The 16,087-nt window shown below is 48.2% G+C and overlaps 1 protein-coding gene across 6 annotated transcripts in view; it reads right to left on the reverse strand.

Annotated features, from left to right (window-relative positions):
• LOC100054251 (cationic amino acid transporter 4) overlaps positions 1 to 16,087 on the reverse strand; it is a 27,580-nt gene continuing 11,493 nt past the window's right edge. Inside the window, exons 2-6 of one of the 6 annotated variants that reach the window (XM_014742064.3) lie at positions 12,116 to 12,187; positions 1,987 to 3,008; positions 940 to 1,532; positions 572 to 680; positions 1 to 471 (exon numbers count right to left, since the gene is read on the reverse strand). In XM_014742064.3, the coding sequence (XP_014597550.3) occupies positions 302 to 471; positions 572 to 680; positions 940 to 1,532; positions 1,987 to 2,968 (1,854 nt within the window). In that variant the 5' untranslated portion in view covers positions 2,969 to 3,008; positions 12,116 to 12,187 and the 3' untranslated portion in view covers positions 1 to 301. Of the gene's footprint in view, positions 472 to 571; positions 681 to 939; positions 1,533 to 1,986; positions 3,009 to 8,611; positions 8,663 to 11,809; positions 12,042 to 12,115; positions 12,188 to 12,220; positions 12,269 to 16,087 lie in introns of those variants that run through there. The other 5 variants (XM_014742062.3, XM_070276078.1, XM_070276077.1 and 2 more) reach the window with 5 other exon arrangements.

Below are 16,087 nucleotides of genomic sequence, written 5' to 3' on the forward strand. Positions count from 1 at the left end.
TGGCTGGCCGACCTGTTATTATTATGGGTCCCTGGGGCTCAGGCCTCTTCCCTGCCCACCCTACTCCACATGCCCAGGTAGCTGGACTTGGTCATAAACTGGATGGCGCTGGGCAGAGTTCACCACACGAGCAGTGGCCATGGCCCACTCCCACAGACTCGAAGCTCAGCACCTGGGCTGATGTTCTGAGGACCCCCCGGCATGGCAAGGTGTGAAAACCCAAGCTGCCCCAGATAGAGGGACTGCCAGTTCTTTTGGCCTCCTGAGAAGGTGGGGGAGGGCAGAGAAGCCCCAGTGGTCCTCATGGACTGGTTGGCTCCTCCATGTGGCCAGGCTCTTGGGCCGGTGCCTGGCTGGGGGGCTGCAGGGCTGGCACCATCTTCAGGCTGCTGTGTGTGGCCATCAACCTGGGCCGCTCCTGCTGGTTCTCCTTGCTGTGCCTGATGCCGTAGCCAAAATACACCACGAGTCCTGCAAGGGTGGCACAAGTGTGAGGGGCAAGTCGCAGCCCTGCTTACCTGCTTTCCTTCCTCCTGCGGCCCCCCAGGGTCCCAGCCTGGTCCCCACTCACCGATCAACAACCAGATGGAGAAGCCCAGCCAGGTCACATAGCTCAGGTGCAGCATGAGGAAGACGTTGAGGAGGATGCTCAGGGCGGGAGTCAGGGGCACCATGGGAACCTGAGGGGACAAGGGCAGGGCTGGGCTGGGCTGCAGGGAAGGGCTGCTGGCGCAGGGCCTGATTTCTTGGGAGTCCACAGAGCCTTTCTCTGCCTCTGGAGATTCCGGAGACAAGGGCCCACCCGCCATGCAGAGAGAGGGGTGTGGGGCACTGGCCTCCCCTGCCCTGCGGCCCTGGTGCATCCTGCCACGGCAGAGGAGGAAGAGGTGAAGGGAGCTGGCTGGGCTGAGAGTGGTAGGCGCTGGCTGGAGGAAGTACCTGAAAGGTGTCCTGCCGGTGCTGCTGCTGGTGGGCCCCCAGGACGAGGAGACTGAGCAGAAACGTGGCGGAGCTGAGCAGGAGCAGCAGGGTGTAGCCCCACGGTGGGAGGTGCAGGGCCGAGTCCCCAAAGACCAGCACGCAGTCCAGGGTGATGGCCGAGGCCACCAGGACACTGAGGGACCAAGCCACAGCGGCTCCAGGTCTGCACCCACCCAGGAAGCGGAGGTAGGGCCTCAGGGCTGGTCGCAGCTGCCCGGGCTCAGGGGCTGAGGCCTGCTCAGTGCCCACAGGGCTGCCTGGGCCCTGAGAACTGGATGGAGGGGACTTTCGGAAGCGTAGAATGATAATGCTGGTGGTCAGGACAGTGAGTTCCAGCATTATTCCGATGGACAGGAACTGGACCAGTGCCTCGAGGTCCAGCAGCAGTGCCAGGAAAGCCATGAGGACCCCAAATACCAGGATGCCCGCCACAGGCACTTGAGTCCGGGGGTGCACGCAGGCAAACACCTGGAAGAAGAGCCCGTCGGCAGACATGGCACAGACCATGCGTGGCACGAACAAGAGGATGTTGAGCAGGAGAGTGATTATGGCTGTGACAGAGGGTGGGAGACTGGTCAGCATGATGCACAGGCCCACAGGGGCTGCTGCTGGGGGCCAGGCATGGGTGGTCCCTTGGGCACATGGGCATGAGTTTCTCTGGGCTCTGAGAACAAGTGTGAGTGTATGTGGGGTGCAGGATTGCTCCCCCTCACCACCCAGGAATGGGACATCCCAGTTTAGGTGACAGGCCCACTGGAGAATCTGATGAGGGCTGAGTCCTTCCGCCTGGAAGGATCTGGAAGCACATCCCCAGAACTAACGTGCTGTGTACAACTGGGAGGGGTGGTGAGTAGGTCCATCCCAACAAGCCCGGGTGGATAGTCTAATCATTAGCACCTTCTGGGCCCAGGATGCAATTGGGAGCACAGGCCCAGATGGGGAGATGTGTCCCCTGGAGGCCCCTCCACCCTGTTCCCTCCCACCTTGTCCAGATGGGCCCCTTACCACAGATTGCACCAGCCACCACGATGAAGGCTGCCCAGCTATGGCCCTGCTGATGGAAGGCATCAGCGAGTGCTGAGTCAGGGTCCAGGTTGTGCCAGGGCACCATGAGTGTGAGGACTGTGGAGACGAGGATGTAGGCGCCAGCCACTACACCAACTGAGATGGCAAGGGCCATAGGCACTGTTCGCTTTGGGTTCTGGGCCTCAACACTGGAGGCAGCAATGGCACCAAAGCCTGCAAAGGCATAGAAGCAGGTGGCGGCGCCAGTCATGATGCCGGAGAAGCCGAAGGGTGCAAAGCCGCCCTCCTCAGCACTCCAGTTGTGTGGGTGGGCCAGGACAAACCCCAGGATGATGATGAAGAGGATGACAATGAGACTGATGGCGGAGAAGATGTGGTTGACCCAGGAAGAGACACGACCTCCACAGGAGACGAAAGCCAAGAACAAAAGTATGATGCCAGCAGCCAAGAAGTCTGGGTACCGGGCCAGAAAGGGCACCTGCCAGATGCCCACATGGGCCTCGGTGAAGCTGCGGATGCGGTAGCTAAAGATGACGTCCAGGTAGCTGCTCCAGACGCGGGCCATGGCAGCTACACCAATGAGCCACTGGATGAGCACGATCCAGCCAACGAGGAAGGCCCACAGCTCGCCCGTGAACACATAGGTGAACAGGTAGGAAGAGCCCCTGCAGGGCACACGCACTACAAACTCTGCATAGCATAGGGCTGTGAGCAGGGAGGCCACGGCAGCCACGCTGAAGGACACAAGCACTGCAGGGCCAGCCATCCACTTGGCCACAGTGCCTGTGAGGATGTAGAGGCCTAAGCCAACCATTCCACCCACACCTTGAAGGGTAAGGTCCAGTGTAGTCAGGTGGCGCCTCAGCGACGTCTCCGTGGTGGGCTCCTCCAGTGTCTTCAGCCGGTTCAGTTTCTGGCAGAAGCGCGCCAGGCTGGCGGTGCTGGGCAGCCCCCAGGCCATGGTGGGCAGCTGAGATGAGCACCAAGTCAGCTGCTGGCACCTATGAGGGTGAGAGAGGAGTGACAGGTTGCCCAGCCAGGTCCTGACCAGCCTTCAGTCCTTGCTCTGACCCTGCCCTGAGGACCCAAGCCTGGAACCACTGGCAGCTGCAGGGGTGGATGAGGCAGGCTCAGGGACTGGCAGCAGGGTGGGCAGGAGGCCACAGGGAAGCGTGGGGATCCCTTCAGCCTGCCTGTAGGCATAGAGGGTGTGTTTTGGAGGGGCCCTGAGAGTGGGGAGGGGGCAGCCCCAGGGAGCCCGCCTAGAAACCCCTCCCATGGTCTGGGATCCCAGAGCACGCTGGAAATCCAAGGCTTCCCAAGAACAGGGCCAGGCCCCCAGAACCCAGGATTGGAGTGACTCTGTGGCCCTGGGCTTTGCCCAGGTGGCCACCTGACGATGTTCATGCCAGTTTGGTCTACCATTTCACCCCACCGGGAGCAGGGGGCACCCTGGGCCCTGTGCCCAATGCCAAGGCCCTGCTTCCCTCCCCTGCACCTTGACACACTGCTGCCTCATCAGTGCCAGAGTCACTTTTGCCACACCCCTGTCCCTAGGTGCCCTAGGCTTCATGACCTCTCTGGCTGAGTTCAACCACACAGGACTTGCTCTGACTGCCCTGATGTCCCCATTGCTGCCCCTCAGTGCTCAGTCCCCACCCCACCCCTGGGCGCCAGATCCAGCACTGGACCCTGCCTCATGATCCCACATGCACTCAGACCACCCTACGCACAACTCACACGGTCAAGGCCAGAGCTCCCCAGGTTCTGGAGAAGCCCTATGACTATGCCCAGTTCACAGATGAGGAAGCTCAGGCCTCCAGGAAACTGACTAGCCCAGGTCACCGGGGTGGCCTCAGGAGGTGGGTGGAGGCTAAGGTCCAGATCTGGGAGGGATCTGGAGCCCACCCAGTTAACACTGCTGCTGATACCCTACATGATTCCTCATCCCAACACACAAACCCCACCAGCTGGGCACCATCCAGGCGCCTCGACCCTGGGAGGTGTGGGGGCTGCGGGAGTCAGGCAAGACACTGGTAAGATGAGGGTCTGAATGTAGCTGAGAGGCCCTGGGCAGTCCCTGACCTCTGGCACAATGGGATGGCAGTAAGCCACCCTCACCCACTGACGAGGGAGTGCCCGGCTGTGGGGAGTGTTCTGTGAATTGGCAGAGCTCTTGCTGGCTGTTCTGAGCTTCCAGCTACAGACAGTGTCCTGAAAGGTGGCAAGCAGACCCCTGGGGATGACCTCCAGCCCTCCAGCTTGGGGTACCCCTAGGGCCCCTCAGACACCAATGGCAGCTCCTCCTAGCCCAGGAGTAACTGTCAAGCCTGGGGGAACTGAATGATCGCTCCCCACTTGTGGATACCCTTGAGAGGTGTCGTGGACTAAGCATCTGCTCCATGCCAGTCCCTGCAAAATGGGGACACATCACGTATCTCATCACGTGACCAACACAAACCCCTCAGGCTTATGTATTTCTGGGACTGAGGGGTCAGTGTCCTTCTGCTCTTCCCACTCCTGTGAAAGTGGAAAGGTTGGTGTCACAGGGTGTGAACTTGTTCACAGCAAAATGAGGATAATCCATCCAAGCAAAGCAAAACCAAAACAGTCATCCTCTTCCCCAGAACTCTCTCCATGTCATCAGGTTTCTATGCGGTTTGTGGAATAGGACGTTAGGGGCACCTGCAGGCTGTCTGGCTCAGTGGGCTGGTGACAGGGGTGGACTCCCAGACAAGATGATGCCCTTTGGAGCACTCTGCCTTAGCCAGCCCCTTGCTCCATTCTGGTATTTGGCTGACATTGTCTTGAGGAACTTCTCAGATGGGCTCCCACTTCAATTACAAAACTGCCCAGCCCTCTTGGTTGGAAATGCATTTTTCTGGGTTTCTGTGAAGGCGTTTCAGAACAAGGAATGTCTGCTGTTATGTTTAGGTCACACAGGAGCGAGGTGCGGGAGGAGTCAGCCCTGCAAGCAGATGTTCCTTGTTCTGAAACGCCTTCACAGAAACCCAGAAAAGTCCATTTCCAACCAAGAGGCCTGGGCAGTTGTGTAACTGGAGCTCCCCCAAGGCCTGACTGATGGCCACCTGAGAGCTGGTGTGCAAGGTTTCAGAAAACTGACTTTTCATCTCCCCAGAGAGGGGTTCTCACCACACCACCCTTCACAGGGGCCAACATCCAATGGATACTCGTGGTCAAACATGGTAGATGCAGTAAACGGTAAGCTTCCAGGGACACAGCTGGGCCAAGTGCTGGACCCCACTGAGCAAGGCAGTCACACAGAGCAACACATGGAGATGCAGTGAAGAGAAAGCACCAAAAATACCAGAAGAAGAGAGAACACTTCCCACCTCGTCCTACACAGCCAGGAGCACCGTGACACAAAAGCCAACAAAGACGTCACAAGGAAAGAAAACTAGAGACCAGCGTGGATACAGATGCAGAATTGCTCAAGTAAATATTAGCAAATTGAATCCAGCAACATATAAAAAGGACCAAGGGGGGATTTATCGCAGGAATGCAAGATTAATTAACATATGAAAATCAGTCAATGTAGTATGCCAGTCTAATACAATAAACGACAAAAACCACATGAGTGTCTCAAAAGACACACAAAAAAATCAGTGAACAAACCTGGAATAGAAGGGACCGCCCTCAAACTGATGAAAACCATCCACAAAAATCCCTTGGCTGCTGTGCTCAGTGGTGAGAGACTGAAAGCTTTCCCTTTGCTCAGGAACAGCATCAGGAGGTCCTCTCACCACTTGTACCCAACATTTTACTGGGGGCTCTGGTCATGGCAATTAGGTGAGAACATGAAATAAAAGGAATCCAGATTGGAAAAGAAGATGCAAAACTATCTCTAGCCTCAGATGACATGATCTTATGTAGAGAAAAACCTAAGGAATCCACAGAAAAAGTATTAGAACTAATAAACAGTTTTAGCAAAGGTGCAGGATACAAAATCAGTATACAAAAATCATTGCAGGGGCCAGCCTGGAGGCATAGTGGTTAAGTTCGTTTACTCCACTTTGATGGCCCAAGGTTCACAGGTTCGGATCCTAGGTGCGGACACAGCACCACTCATCAAGCCACACTGTGGTGGCGTCCCACAGAAAATAGAGGAAGAGTGACATCAGCAACATGGCGGAGTGAGTAGTCTTCTTTGTCTCTCCCCCTTCGAACCTACAACTAATTGGACATTCATCAGTCAACAAAGGATATCCACACAGCATCTCAGGACGCCTGAGAGACCCGTGCTGCTATACATCGGAAGGTGGATGGACTTCCCCCCGGAAGGAGGTGGAGATAGGTGAAAACTCTCTGACCCCTAACCCCTGGACAGCCTAGTACCTGTAAGTGACTTGCTTCCAGCGGACACGCCCATAGCATTGCCAGGCACCAAGGGCAGGTGTGTGCATGCACTGGCAGAGCGATGGTGGAAACAGGTGACTACAGCCCTACCTAAGCCCTTGAAATTGCCCCTAAGCCCAGTGGGAAAATCCATGGTCTGATAGCAGCTGTAGGGAAAGCCTGTACTTGGCATTAGCAGAGAGGCCCCACCCAGCATTCAGAATGCTGCGAGGCTCTGGGACAGGAGGATCCCAGGCAGGGCAGCAGCACGCCTGCCGCCTCTGACTCACAGACTCTGGCAGTGTCCCAGGGGGGTCAAGGGACAACCAGTTAGCCTGTGTGAGTGGGTGGGGGCAGGCTGGAGCCCCAGTGGCCCTCCTCCACAGTCCAGGGGGAACATCCATGGTCCCACAGCAGCTACAGTGAAAGCCTCTGCACAGCGTTAGTGGAGAGGCCCCACCCGGCAATCATAAGGCTGGAAGGCCCTGAGGCAAAAGAAGCACAGCTGGGCGAGCTAACCACAGACTGCAGTAGATACCCATAGCTCTGCTGTGGCCCATAGTGGACAAGTGAGATCTTGCAGGCCCTGACAGTGACAGAGCTGTGAATCTAGGTGAACCTGCTCCTGGCCATTATGAAAGTCCATAACACTACTGCAGACCCTAAGGAGGGAGCACGTATAGGTGGTCTGTGACAGTAGGCATGAGCAACCTGAGGCCCCTTTGGGATTGTCCCCACAACTGATGAGAGACCCCACAGGACCACTGTGACTATGAGGAGGGGCCAAGGTCTGGTCAGCAACAGGTGACAGGGATCCTGGTTGGTACAGATTAAACAGCTTCTCCCCCCCCACACACTCCAGTAGAAGCAAGTGGAAGCAGTAACTAAACTCTATCTCTATGCAGAGGCACAAATCCATGCCATCAAGCAGTATTAAAAAATATATTAAATCTCCAGAACAGAAGGAAAATGACAAGTACCCAGAAAACAATCCCAAAGACAATGAAACCTACAACCTGAATGACAATGAATTCAAAACAGCCATCATTGAAAAACTCAATGAGTTAAAAAAGAATACAGATAGACAACTCAACAAGTTTAGGAGCTAGTTACAAAAAAGCTTGATACTATAAAGTAGAACAATCAGAAATATTGGAGATGAAGAACACAATGGAGGAGATTAAGAAAAATCTGGACTCTCTGAACAGTGGGGTTGATAATATGGAGGACAGAATTAGCAATTTGGAGGATAGAAATATAGAAATGCTGCAGATAGTGGAGGAGAGAGAACTAAGAATAAAAAGAAATGAAGAAACTCTCCGAGAATTATCTGACTCAATTAGGAAATGCAACATAAGGATTATCGGTATCCCAGAGGGAGAAGAGAAGGAGAAGAGGGCAGAAAGCCTGTTCAAAGAAATAATGGCTGAGAACTTTCCAAACCTGGGGAGAGAGATGGGACTCCATGTGACAGAAGCCAATAGATCTCCAAACTTTATCAATGTAAAAAGACCAACCCCAAGGCATATAGTAGTGAAGCTTGTAAAAGTCAATGATGAAGAGAAAATACTAATGGCAGCAAGGCAGAAGAAAATAACCTACGAAGGAACCCCCATAAGGCTGTCAGCAGATTTCTCAGCAGATACCTTACAGGCTAGAAGAGAATGGAATGATATATTCAAAACTCTGAAGGACAAAACCTTGCAGCCAAGAATACTCCATCCAGCAAAAATATCCTTCAAATATGATGAAGAAATAAAAAACTTTCCCAGATAAACAAAAGTTAAGGGAGTTTATTGCCACAAGACCTCCCCTACAAGAAATGCTCAGGAAGACCCTCATACCTGAAAAATCAAAAAAAGGAATGGGGTTACAAAACCCAGAGCAAAGGAGATAAGTAGAAAGGCAAAGTGATAAAATTGCAGCTCTCCATCAGAATAGGTTAGCAAAGCCTAAGTACAACATTAAAGATAAAAGGAAGGGAAACACCAAGAATAAATATAATCTTGTCATTTTAACCACAAACTCACAACAGAAGAAAGAAGAGGAAAATAAAGTGACAATAACAACCTAGAAGGGGAAGAGAAAAGGGATGGAACGTCTTAATCTAAGGAAATAAGAAGCTATCAGAAAATGGACTAACTCATCTATGAGATGTTTTATACAAACCACTTGGTAACCACTAAACAAATAACAAGAATAAAGACACAAATTACAAACAAGAAAGCCAATATAGAAATCTGCCTACCTGAATTAGCAGTCCAAAAATCATGGGACGAGAAACAAAGGAAATGCAAGAGAACTGGAAAACAAGTGATAAAATGGCAGTGTTAGGCTGCCACATTTCAATAATCACTCTAAATGTAAATGCATTGAACTCTTCAATCAAAAGACACAGAGTGGCAGGATGGATTAAAGAACAAGACCCAGCAATATACTGCCTCCAAAAACACACCTCAGCCCCAAAGACAAACACAGACTCAGAGTGAAGGGATGGAAGACAATACTCCAAGCTAATAATGAACATAAGAAAGCAGGTGTTGCCATACTTATATCAGAAAAAATAGATTTCAAAGCAAAACAGATAAAGAAAGACAAAGAGGGACAGTATATAATGATAAAAGGGACACTCCACCAAGATGACATAACACTTATAAATATATACGCACCCAACACAGGAGCACCAAAATTTGTAAAGCAACTATTAACCAAACTAAAAGGAGACATCAACAACAATACAATAATAGTAGGGGACCTCAACACCGCATTAATACCAATGGATAGATCATCCAGACAGAAAGTCAACAAGGAAATTATAGAATAAAATGAAAAATTAGACCAGATGGACTTAATAGATATATATAGAACTCTCCATCCAAAAACAGCAGGTTACACATTCTTCTCAAGTGTGCATGGAACATTCTCAAGGATAGACCATATCTTGAGAAAGAAAGAAAGCATCAATAAATTCAAGAGGGGTGAAATAATATCAAGCATCTTTTCTGATCATAATGTGATGAAACTAGAAATCAACTACAAGAATAAAGCTGGGAAAGGGGCAAAAATGTGGAGACTAAACAACACGCTACTGAACAATGGATTATTGAAGAAATTAAAGAAGAAATCAAATATTATCTGGAGACAAATGAAAATGAAAACACACCATGCCAACTCACTTGGGATGCAGCAAAAGCAGTCCTAAGAGGGAAATACATTGCAATACAGGCTCACCTCAATAAACAAGAAAAATCTCAGATAAGCAATCTCAAACGACACCTAACAGAATTAGGAAAAGAAGAACAAACAAAGCCAAAAGTCAGTAGAAGGAGGGAAATAATAAAAATTAGAGCAGAAATAATGATATTGAAACAAAAAAGACAGTAGAAAGGATCAATGAAACAAAGAGTTGGTTCTTCGAAAAAATTAACACAATTGACAAACCCTTAGCCAGACTCACTAAGAAAAAAGAGAGAAGACTCAAATAAATAAAATTAGACATGAGAGAGGAGAAATCACAACAAATACCGCAGAAATACAAAGGATCATAAGAGAATACTATGAAAAACTATATGCCAACAAATTGGACAACCTAGAAGGAATGGATAAATTCTTAGACTCTTACAACCTCCCTAAACTGAAGCAGGAAGAAATAGAGAATCTGAATAGACCAATTGCAAGTAAAGAAATTGAAACAGGAATCAAACCCCCCCCCAAGGGGCCGGCCCGGTGGCGCAGCGGTTAAGTTCGCACGTTCCGCTTCTCGGCGGCCCGGGGTGCGCTGGTTCGGATCCCGGGTGTGGACATGGCACTGCTTGGCAGCCATGCTGTGGTAGGCATTCCACGTATAAACTAGAGGAAGATGGGCACTGATGTTAGCTCAGAGCCAGGCTTCCTCAGCAAAATGAGGAGGACTGGCAGTAGTTAGCTGAGGGCTAATCTTCCTCCAAAAAAAAAAAAACAAAAAAAAAACCTCCCCCAAAATAAAAGTCCAGGACCAGACGGCTTCTCCGGAGAATTCTACCAAACATTCCAAGAAGATTTAATACCTATCCTTCTCAAACTATTCCAGAAAATTGAGGAAGATGGAGCACTCCCTAACACATTCTATGAAGCCAACATCACCCTGATCCCAAAACCTGACAAGGACAACACAAAGAAGGAGAACTACAGGCCGATACCACTGATGAACATAGATGCAAAAATCCTCAACAAAATTTTGGCAAACCGAATACAACAATACATTAAAAAGATTATACACCATGATCAAGTGGGATTTATACCAGGGACACAGGGATGGTTCAATATCTGCAAGTCAATCAACGTGATACACCACATTAACAAAATGAGAAAGAAAAACCACATGATCATCTCAATAGATGCAGAGAAAGCATTTGACAAGATCCAACATCCATTTATGATAAAAACTCTCAATAAAATGGGTATAAAAGGAAAGTACCTCAACATAATAAAGGCCATATATGAAAAACCCACAGCCAACATCATACTCAATGGGCAAAAATTGAAAGCCATCCCTCTGAGAACAGGAACAAGACAAGGGTGCCCACCTTCACCACTCTTATTCAACATAGTACTGGAGGTGTTGGCCAGAGCAATGCGGCAGGAAAGAGAAATAAAAGGAATCCAAATAGGCAATGAAGAAGTGAAACTCTCGCTGTTTGCAGATGACATGATCTTATATATAGAAAATCCCTAAGAATCCATAGGAAAACTATTAGAATTAATCAACAGCTACAGCAAATTTGCAGGGTATAAAATCAACATACATAAATCAGTAGCATTTCTATACTCTAACAACGAGCTAACAGAAAAAGAACTCAAGAACTCAATCCCATTCACAATCTCAACAAAAAGAATAGAATACTTTGGGGTAAATTTAACCAAGGAAGTGAAAGACCTATACAACAAAAACTACAAGACTTGCCTGAAAGAAATGGATGATGACAGAAAGAGGTGGAAAGACATTCCATGCACATGGATTGAAAGAATAAACATAGTTAAAATGTCCATTCTACCTAAAGCAATCTACAGATTCAATGCTATCCCAATCAGAATCCCAATGACATTCTTTACAGACATTGAACAAAGAATCCTAAAATTCATCGGGGGCAACAAAACCCCCAATCGCCAAATCAATCCTGAGAAAGAAGAACAAAGCTGCAGGTATCACAATCCCTGACTTCAAAGCATACTACAAAGCTACAGTAATCAAAACAGCATGGTCCTGGTACAAAAACAGGTGCACAGATCAATGGAACAGAATTGAAAGCCCAGAAATAAAACCACACATCTATGGACAGCTTGTCTTCAACAAAGGAGCTGAGGGCATACAATGGAGGAAAGAAAGTCTCTTCAACAAATGGTGCTGGGAAAACTGGAAAGCTACATGTAAAAGAATGAAAATTAACCATTCTTTTTCACCACTCACCAAAATAAACTCAAAATGGATCAAAGATGCCGGACGCCATCCTGCAACCACTGCAGCCCAGTGACACAGTCTGGGCACACAAAGCACGGGAGTTACAAAGCAACCCCAGCAGGAACGGCCGAGGGCCCTCCTTGCTCAAACTGCTGTCACTACCACTGTAATAGACAAGAAAGACCCTCTTCTGACTAACACTCCTTCAACATCCCCAGGGCCCTGCTGAGGAAAGAGGGTTAAAGGGTCAGATGTCTCAGTGTGGAAGTTATATAGGAGGATGTGGGGACCTGTATGTGCCTGGTCTAGACGTACCTTGGCTCACCTTTGCCCCAGGGCTTGTTCCGTCCTCCAGCATAACCCGAGTCTCGTCCCCTGCAAAGAATACTGTAGAGATCTATAAATATTAACTGTACTTACCCAGAAAATGAAAAGAACAGTTCTTTCCCAAGACTGAATAAGGGAAGTAACCTTTAGAAATTGCTGATGACCCAAATAAATTAGGGAAGTAAAATGATATCATGGGGAAAAACCAAGCTACTTCAGGAGAGAAAATAGATGTACCCCACACGCTTATTTAATCCTCAAAATATATATAAACGTACACTTGACAATAAAGACTTCAGACTTGCTTTCACCAACTTGGTGTGCAGTCTCATTCCCTTTGCCAACGCCATTCATCCCTCAGGAACCTGGACTCTGCTGGAGCTGGACTCCGGCACAAAGATCTAAAGATTAGACCTGAAACAATAAGTCTTCTAGAAGAGAATATAGGTGCTACACTCTTTGACATCAGTATCAAAAGGATCTTTTCGGACACCATAACTCCTCAGACGAGGGAAACAATAGAAAGAATAAACAAATGGGACTTCATCAGACTAAAGAGCTTCTTCAAGGCAAGGGAAAACAGGATTGAAACAGAAAAATAACACACTAGTTGGGAAAAAATATTTACAAATTACTTATCCGACAAAGGGTTAATCTCCATAATATATAAAGAATTCACACACCTCAACAACAAAAAATCAAATCCGATCAAAAAATGGGCTGGGGACATGAACAGACATTTCTCCAAAGAAGATATACGGATGGCCAGTAGACATGTGAAAAGATGCTCATTGTCACTAATCATCAGGGAAATGCAAATCAAAACTACACTAAGATATCACCTTACACCCATTAGAATGACAAAAATATCCAAAACAAAAAGTGACAAATGTTGGAGAGGTTGTGGAGAAAAAGGAACCCTCATACACTGTTGGTGGGAATGCAAACTGGTGCAGCCACTATGGAAAACAGTACGGAGATTTCTCAAAAAATTAAAACTAGAAATACCTTATGACCCAGCCATCCCACTACTGGGTATCTATCCAAAGGACTTGAAGTCAGCAATTCCAAAAGTCCCATGCACCCCTATGCTCATTGCAGCATTATTTACAATAGCCAAGACATGGAAGCAACCTAAGTGCCCATTAACAGATGATTGGATAAATATATGGAATATAGAATGGAATACTACTCAGCCATAAAAAAGGATAAAATCATCCCATTCACAACAACATGGATGGACCTTGAGGGAATTATGTTAAGTGATATAAGCCAGATAGAGAAAGACGAACTCTGTATGACTCCACTCATATGAGGAATTTAAACATGTGGACAAAGAGAACAGATTAGTGGCTACCAGGGGAAAGGGGGGTGGGGGAGTGAGCACAAAGGGTGAAGGGTTGCACTTACAACACGACTGACAGACACTAATGTACAACTGAAATTTCACAAGATTGTAACCGATCATTAACTCAATAAAAAATTTTAAAAAAAGGCTCATTGCATCGAGTTGCTATTGGAATAAATATACAAATGGAGATCATCCTCATCAATGGTCCGATGATGGATGCTTTGAATTGGAAAAAAGTCTATATTTGAAAACTATTTGAGAGCACTCTCCTCACAAGCAGCTGACATTGATATTTATGGGAAGATCAAATTGAAAAGAAAACCCCCCAAAATATAACGGCTAGCCTTAGGGAATCCCTTAATAAAATGAAAGACCAGAAGTCACACTTAGAACAAAGATTAAAAAGCAAATTTAAGGGAAATTCCCCTTCTCCTCCCTCCTATGCTCCCCTGTACCCCCAGCTCCCTGTCCCTGAGCCCCTGGAAGATCTGGGGGGGTCTCTGGGTCCCTGGTTTCAACTCCCCTTCTCAAGACTTAGCTCCTCAGTCAGTTCCCATAGATCCTAAAACCCCAACTCCTCCAGACAGCATCCAGCTGCCCATCTTCACTCCCCTCTCTTTAGGAGACTCACAGGGGGCCCTCAGGCCTGACCCCCAAGCTAGGGGCACACAGGTCACTGGTGTAAATGCTGAAGCCAGGAAGTGAATTCAGTGGAAGCAGCCAGGAAAGGCAGGAAGGCTGATTTGCTGCCCCTTCTAAGTTCTCCTGCTTTCCAGGGCTCTGTCATCAGGCTCTGCCGGCGTCAGGCAGTCCATGCAGGGTCCCCTGTGGATGTGCCCTGGACCTCCACTGCAGACAGTTCATGTCCCCTGGACACAGCCCATCTATGAAATTATAAACCTCTCCTGCCTCCATGGTCAGAAGATCCCACTAAATTTAGAGAGGACATAGAAAGGTCAGTGGCTGTTCATAATCCCACCCACGGAGATCGTGGCTGGCTGCTAAGGGGGTTCTTCCAGCCCAGGATTACACTGTAGTTATCACACAGGCCAGGGGGCCCCCTGGAGGAAACCCCCTCACAGGGGAAATAGAGGGCCAGACCCTCTCCCAGGCCCTCCTGCAAGTGACCAGGAAGTGGCTCTGCTCGAGGATGACACTCAAGGGTGAATAGGAGCCATTTTAGAGCTGTTTCCTCCTAAAGTTAATTGGGCAAAAATGGAATCATGCACTCAGAATGAGGAACATCCAAAGGCCTTTGTGGAACATTTCATACAAACTTTTCAAAGCCGCAGTGCATTGAACCCGGAAGCCCCAAACACAGGAATTGCCCAATTTCTGCTTTAGTAGGAAATTTTCTTCCTGATATAAAAAAAGAAACTCAATAGTGTGGTTGGTGGGTCAGGGCAGCCATTATGCATAATAATGGAGGCTGCTACACAGTTCTTTGAAAATAGTCAGCAGGAAAGCAGAAGAAAAAAAAGAATTAACAGCAACTCTTCTAGCTTTACAACTTGAATCTTTAGAGAAGGAGAAATGTAACTGTGAGAGGAAACTGAAGCCCACTCAGAGGGCTCCCTATTCACCTCCAGACACTTGCAGGTCTTGCAGGAAACCAGGGCATTGGAGAGAGATTGTCCTGCTCCTTTTTTTTTTTTTTTGAGGAAGATTAGCCCTGAGCTAATTGCTGCTAATCCTCCTCTTTTTGCTTAGGAAGACTGGCCCTGAGCTAACATCTGTGCCCATCTTCCTCTACCTTATATATGGGACGCCTACCACAGCATGGCTTGACAAGCGGTGCCATGTCTGCACCTGGGATCTGAACCAGCGAACCCTGGGTCGCTGAGAAGCAGAATGTGCAAACTTAACTGCTGCACCACCCTGCCAGCCCCAGAGAATGAGTCTTTAAATGATGTCCCCATTAGTCTCTGTGCCACAGATGCAAATGAAGTAGGATTGTTACCATGCACATTACTAAGACAAACAATGAACTGTGTATATCAGAAGTCCAATACGTGCTCTGCAGAGACACAGAGTGAGGAACTGAACCTATAACAGACCCCCTTGTGCAACAGGGTGGACTAGTTCTTACTTCCTTCCCCTGTAACACTCCAATCTTGTGACAAACAAATGACAAACAATAAGATATATGGAGTACATGAGGAAGCCATTTTGGTTAAAACTAACTCAGCCTGGCCTTTTTTTCCTAATAGGGTCTGATGTGGCCTGTTGAGCATGGACTATAAATCTGCTTTAAGTATTTACTACGTCCCAAAGAAAAGAACAATGCCCTTAAAGATAAGGATGTAACTTGCCCATCAGCATTTCCTTAAGTATAAGCATCTCTCCCTACACCTAGGATTGATCGCTGACCTGCTGCGCTCACCGTGTGACCACCCACTTTGCAACCACAGACCTGCTGTGTTCACCTAATTGCTGTGCCAGCAAAGCAATCTCATGGCTATTGGAAAAGGCACGTTCCATTCACGTGTGCTGCACACTCTTGGACAGTATATAACCACTCTGTACACCCCCACTTCTTCGGAGTGTTCCCTTCCTTTGTGAAAGGGCTCTTCTGAGCTATATGGTCCTCAGGGCTGGCTCATAATAAA

Source organism: Equus caballus, chromosome 8 (genome assembly GCF_041296265.1).
Source record: "Equus caballus isolate H_3958 breed thoroughbred chromosome 8, TB-T2T, whole genome shotgun sequence".
In the NCBI taxonomy this organism is placed as follows: domain Eukaryota; kingdom Metazoa; phylum Chordata; class Mammalia; order Perissodactyla; family Equidae; genus Equus; species Equus caballus.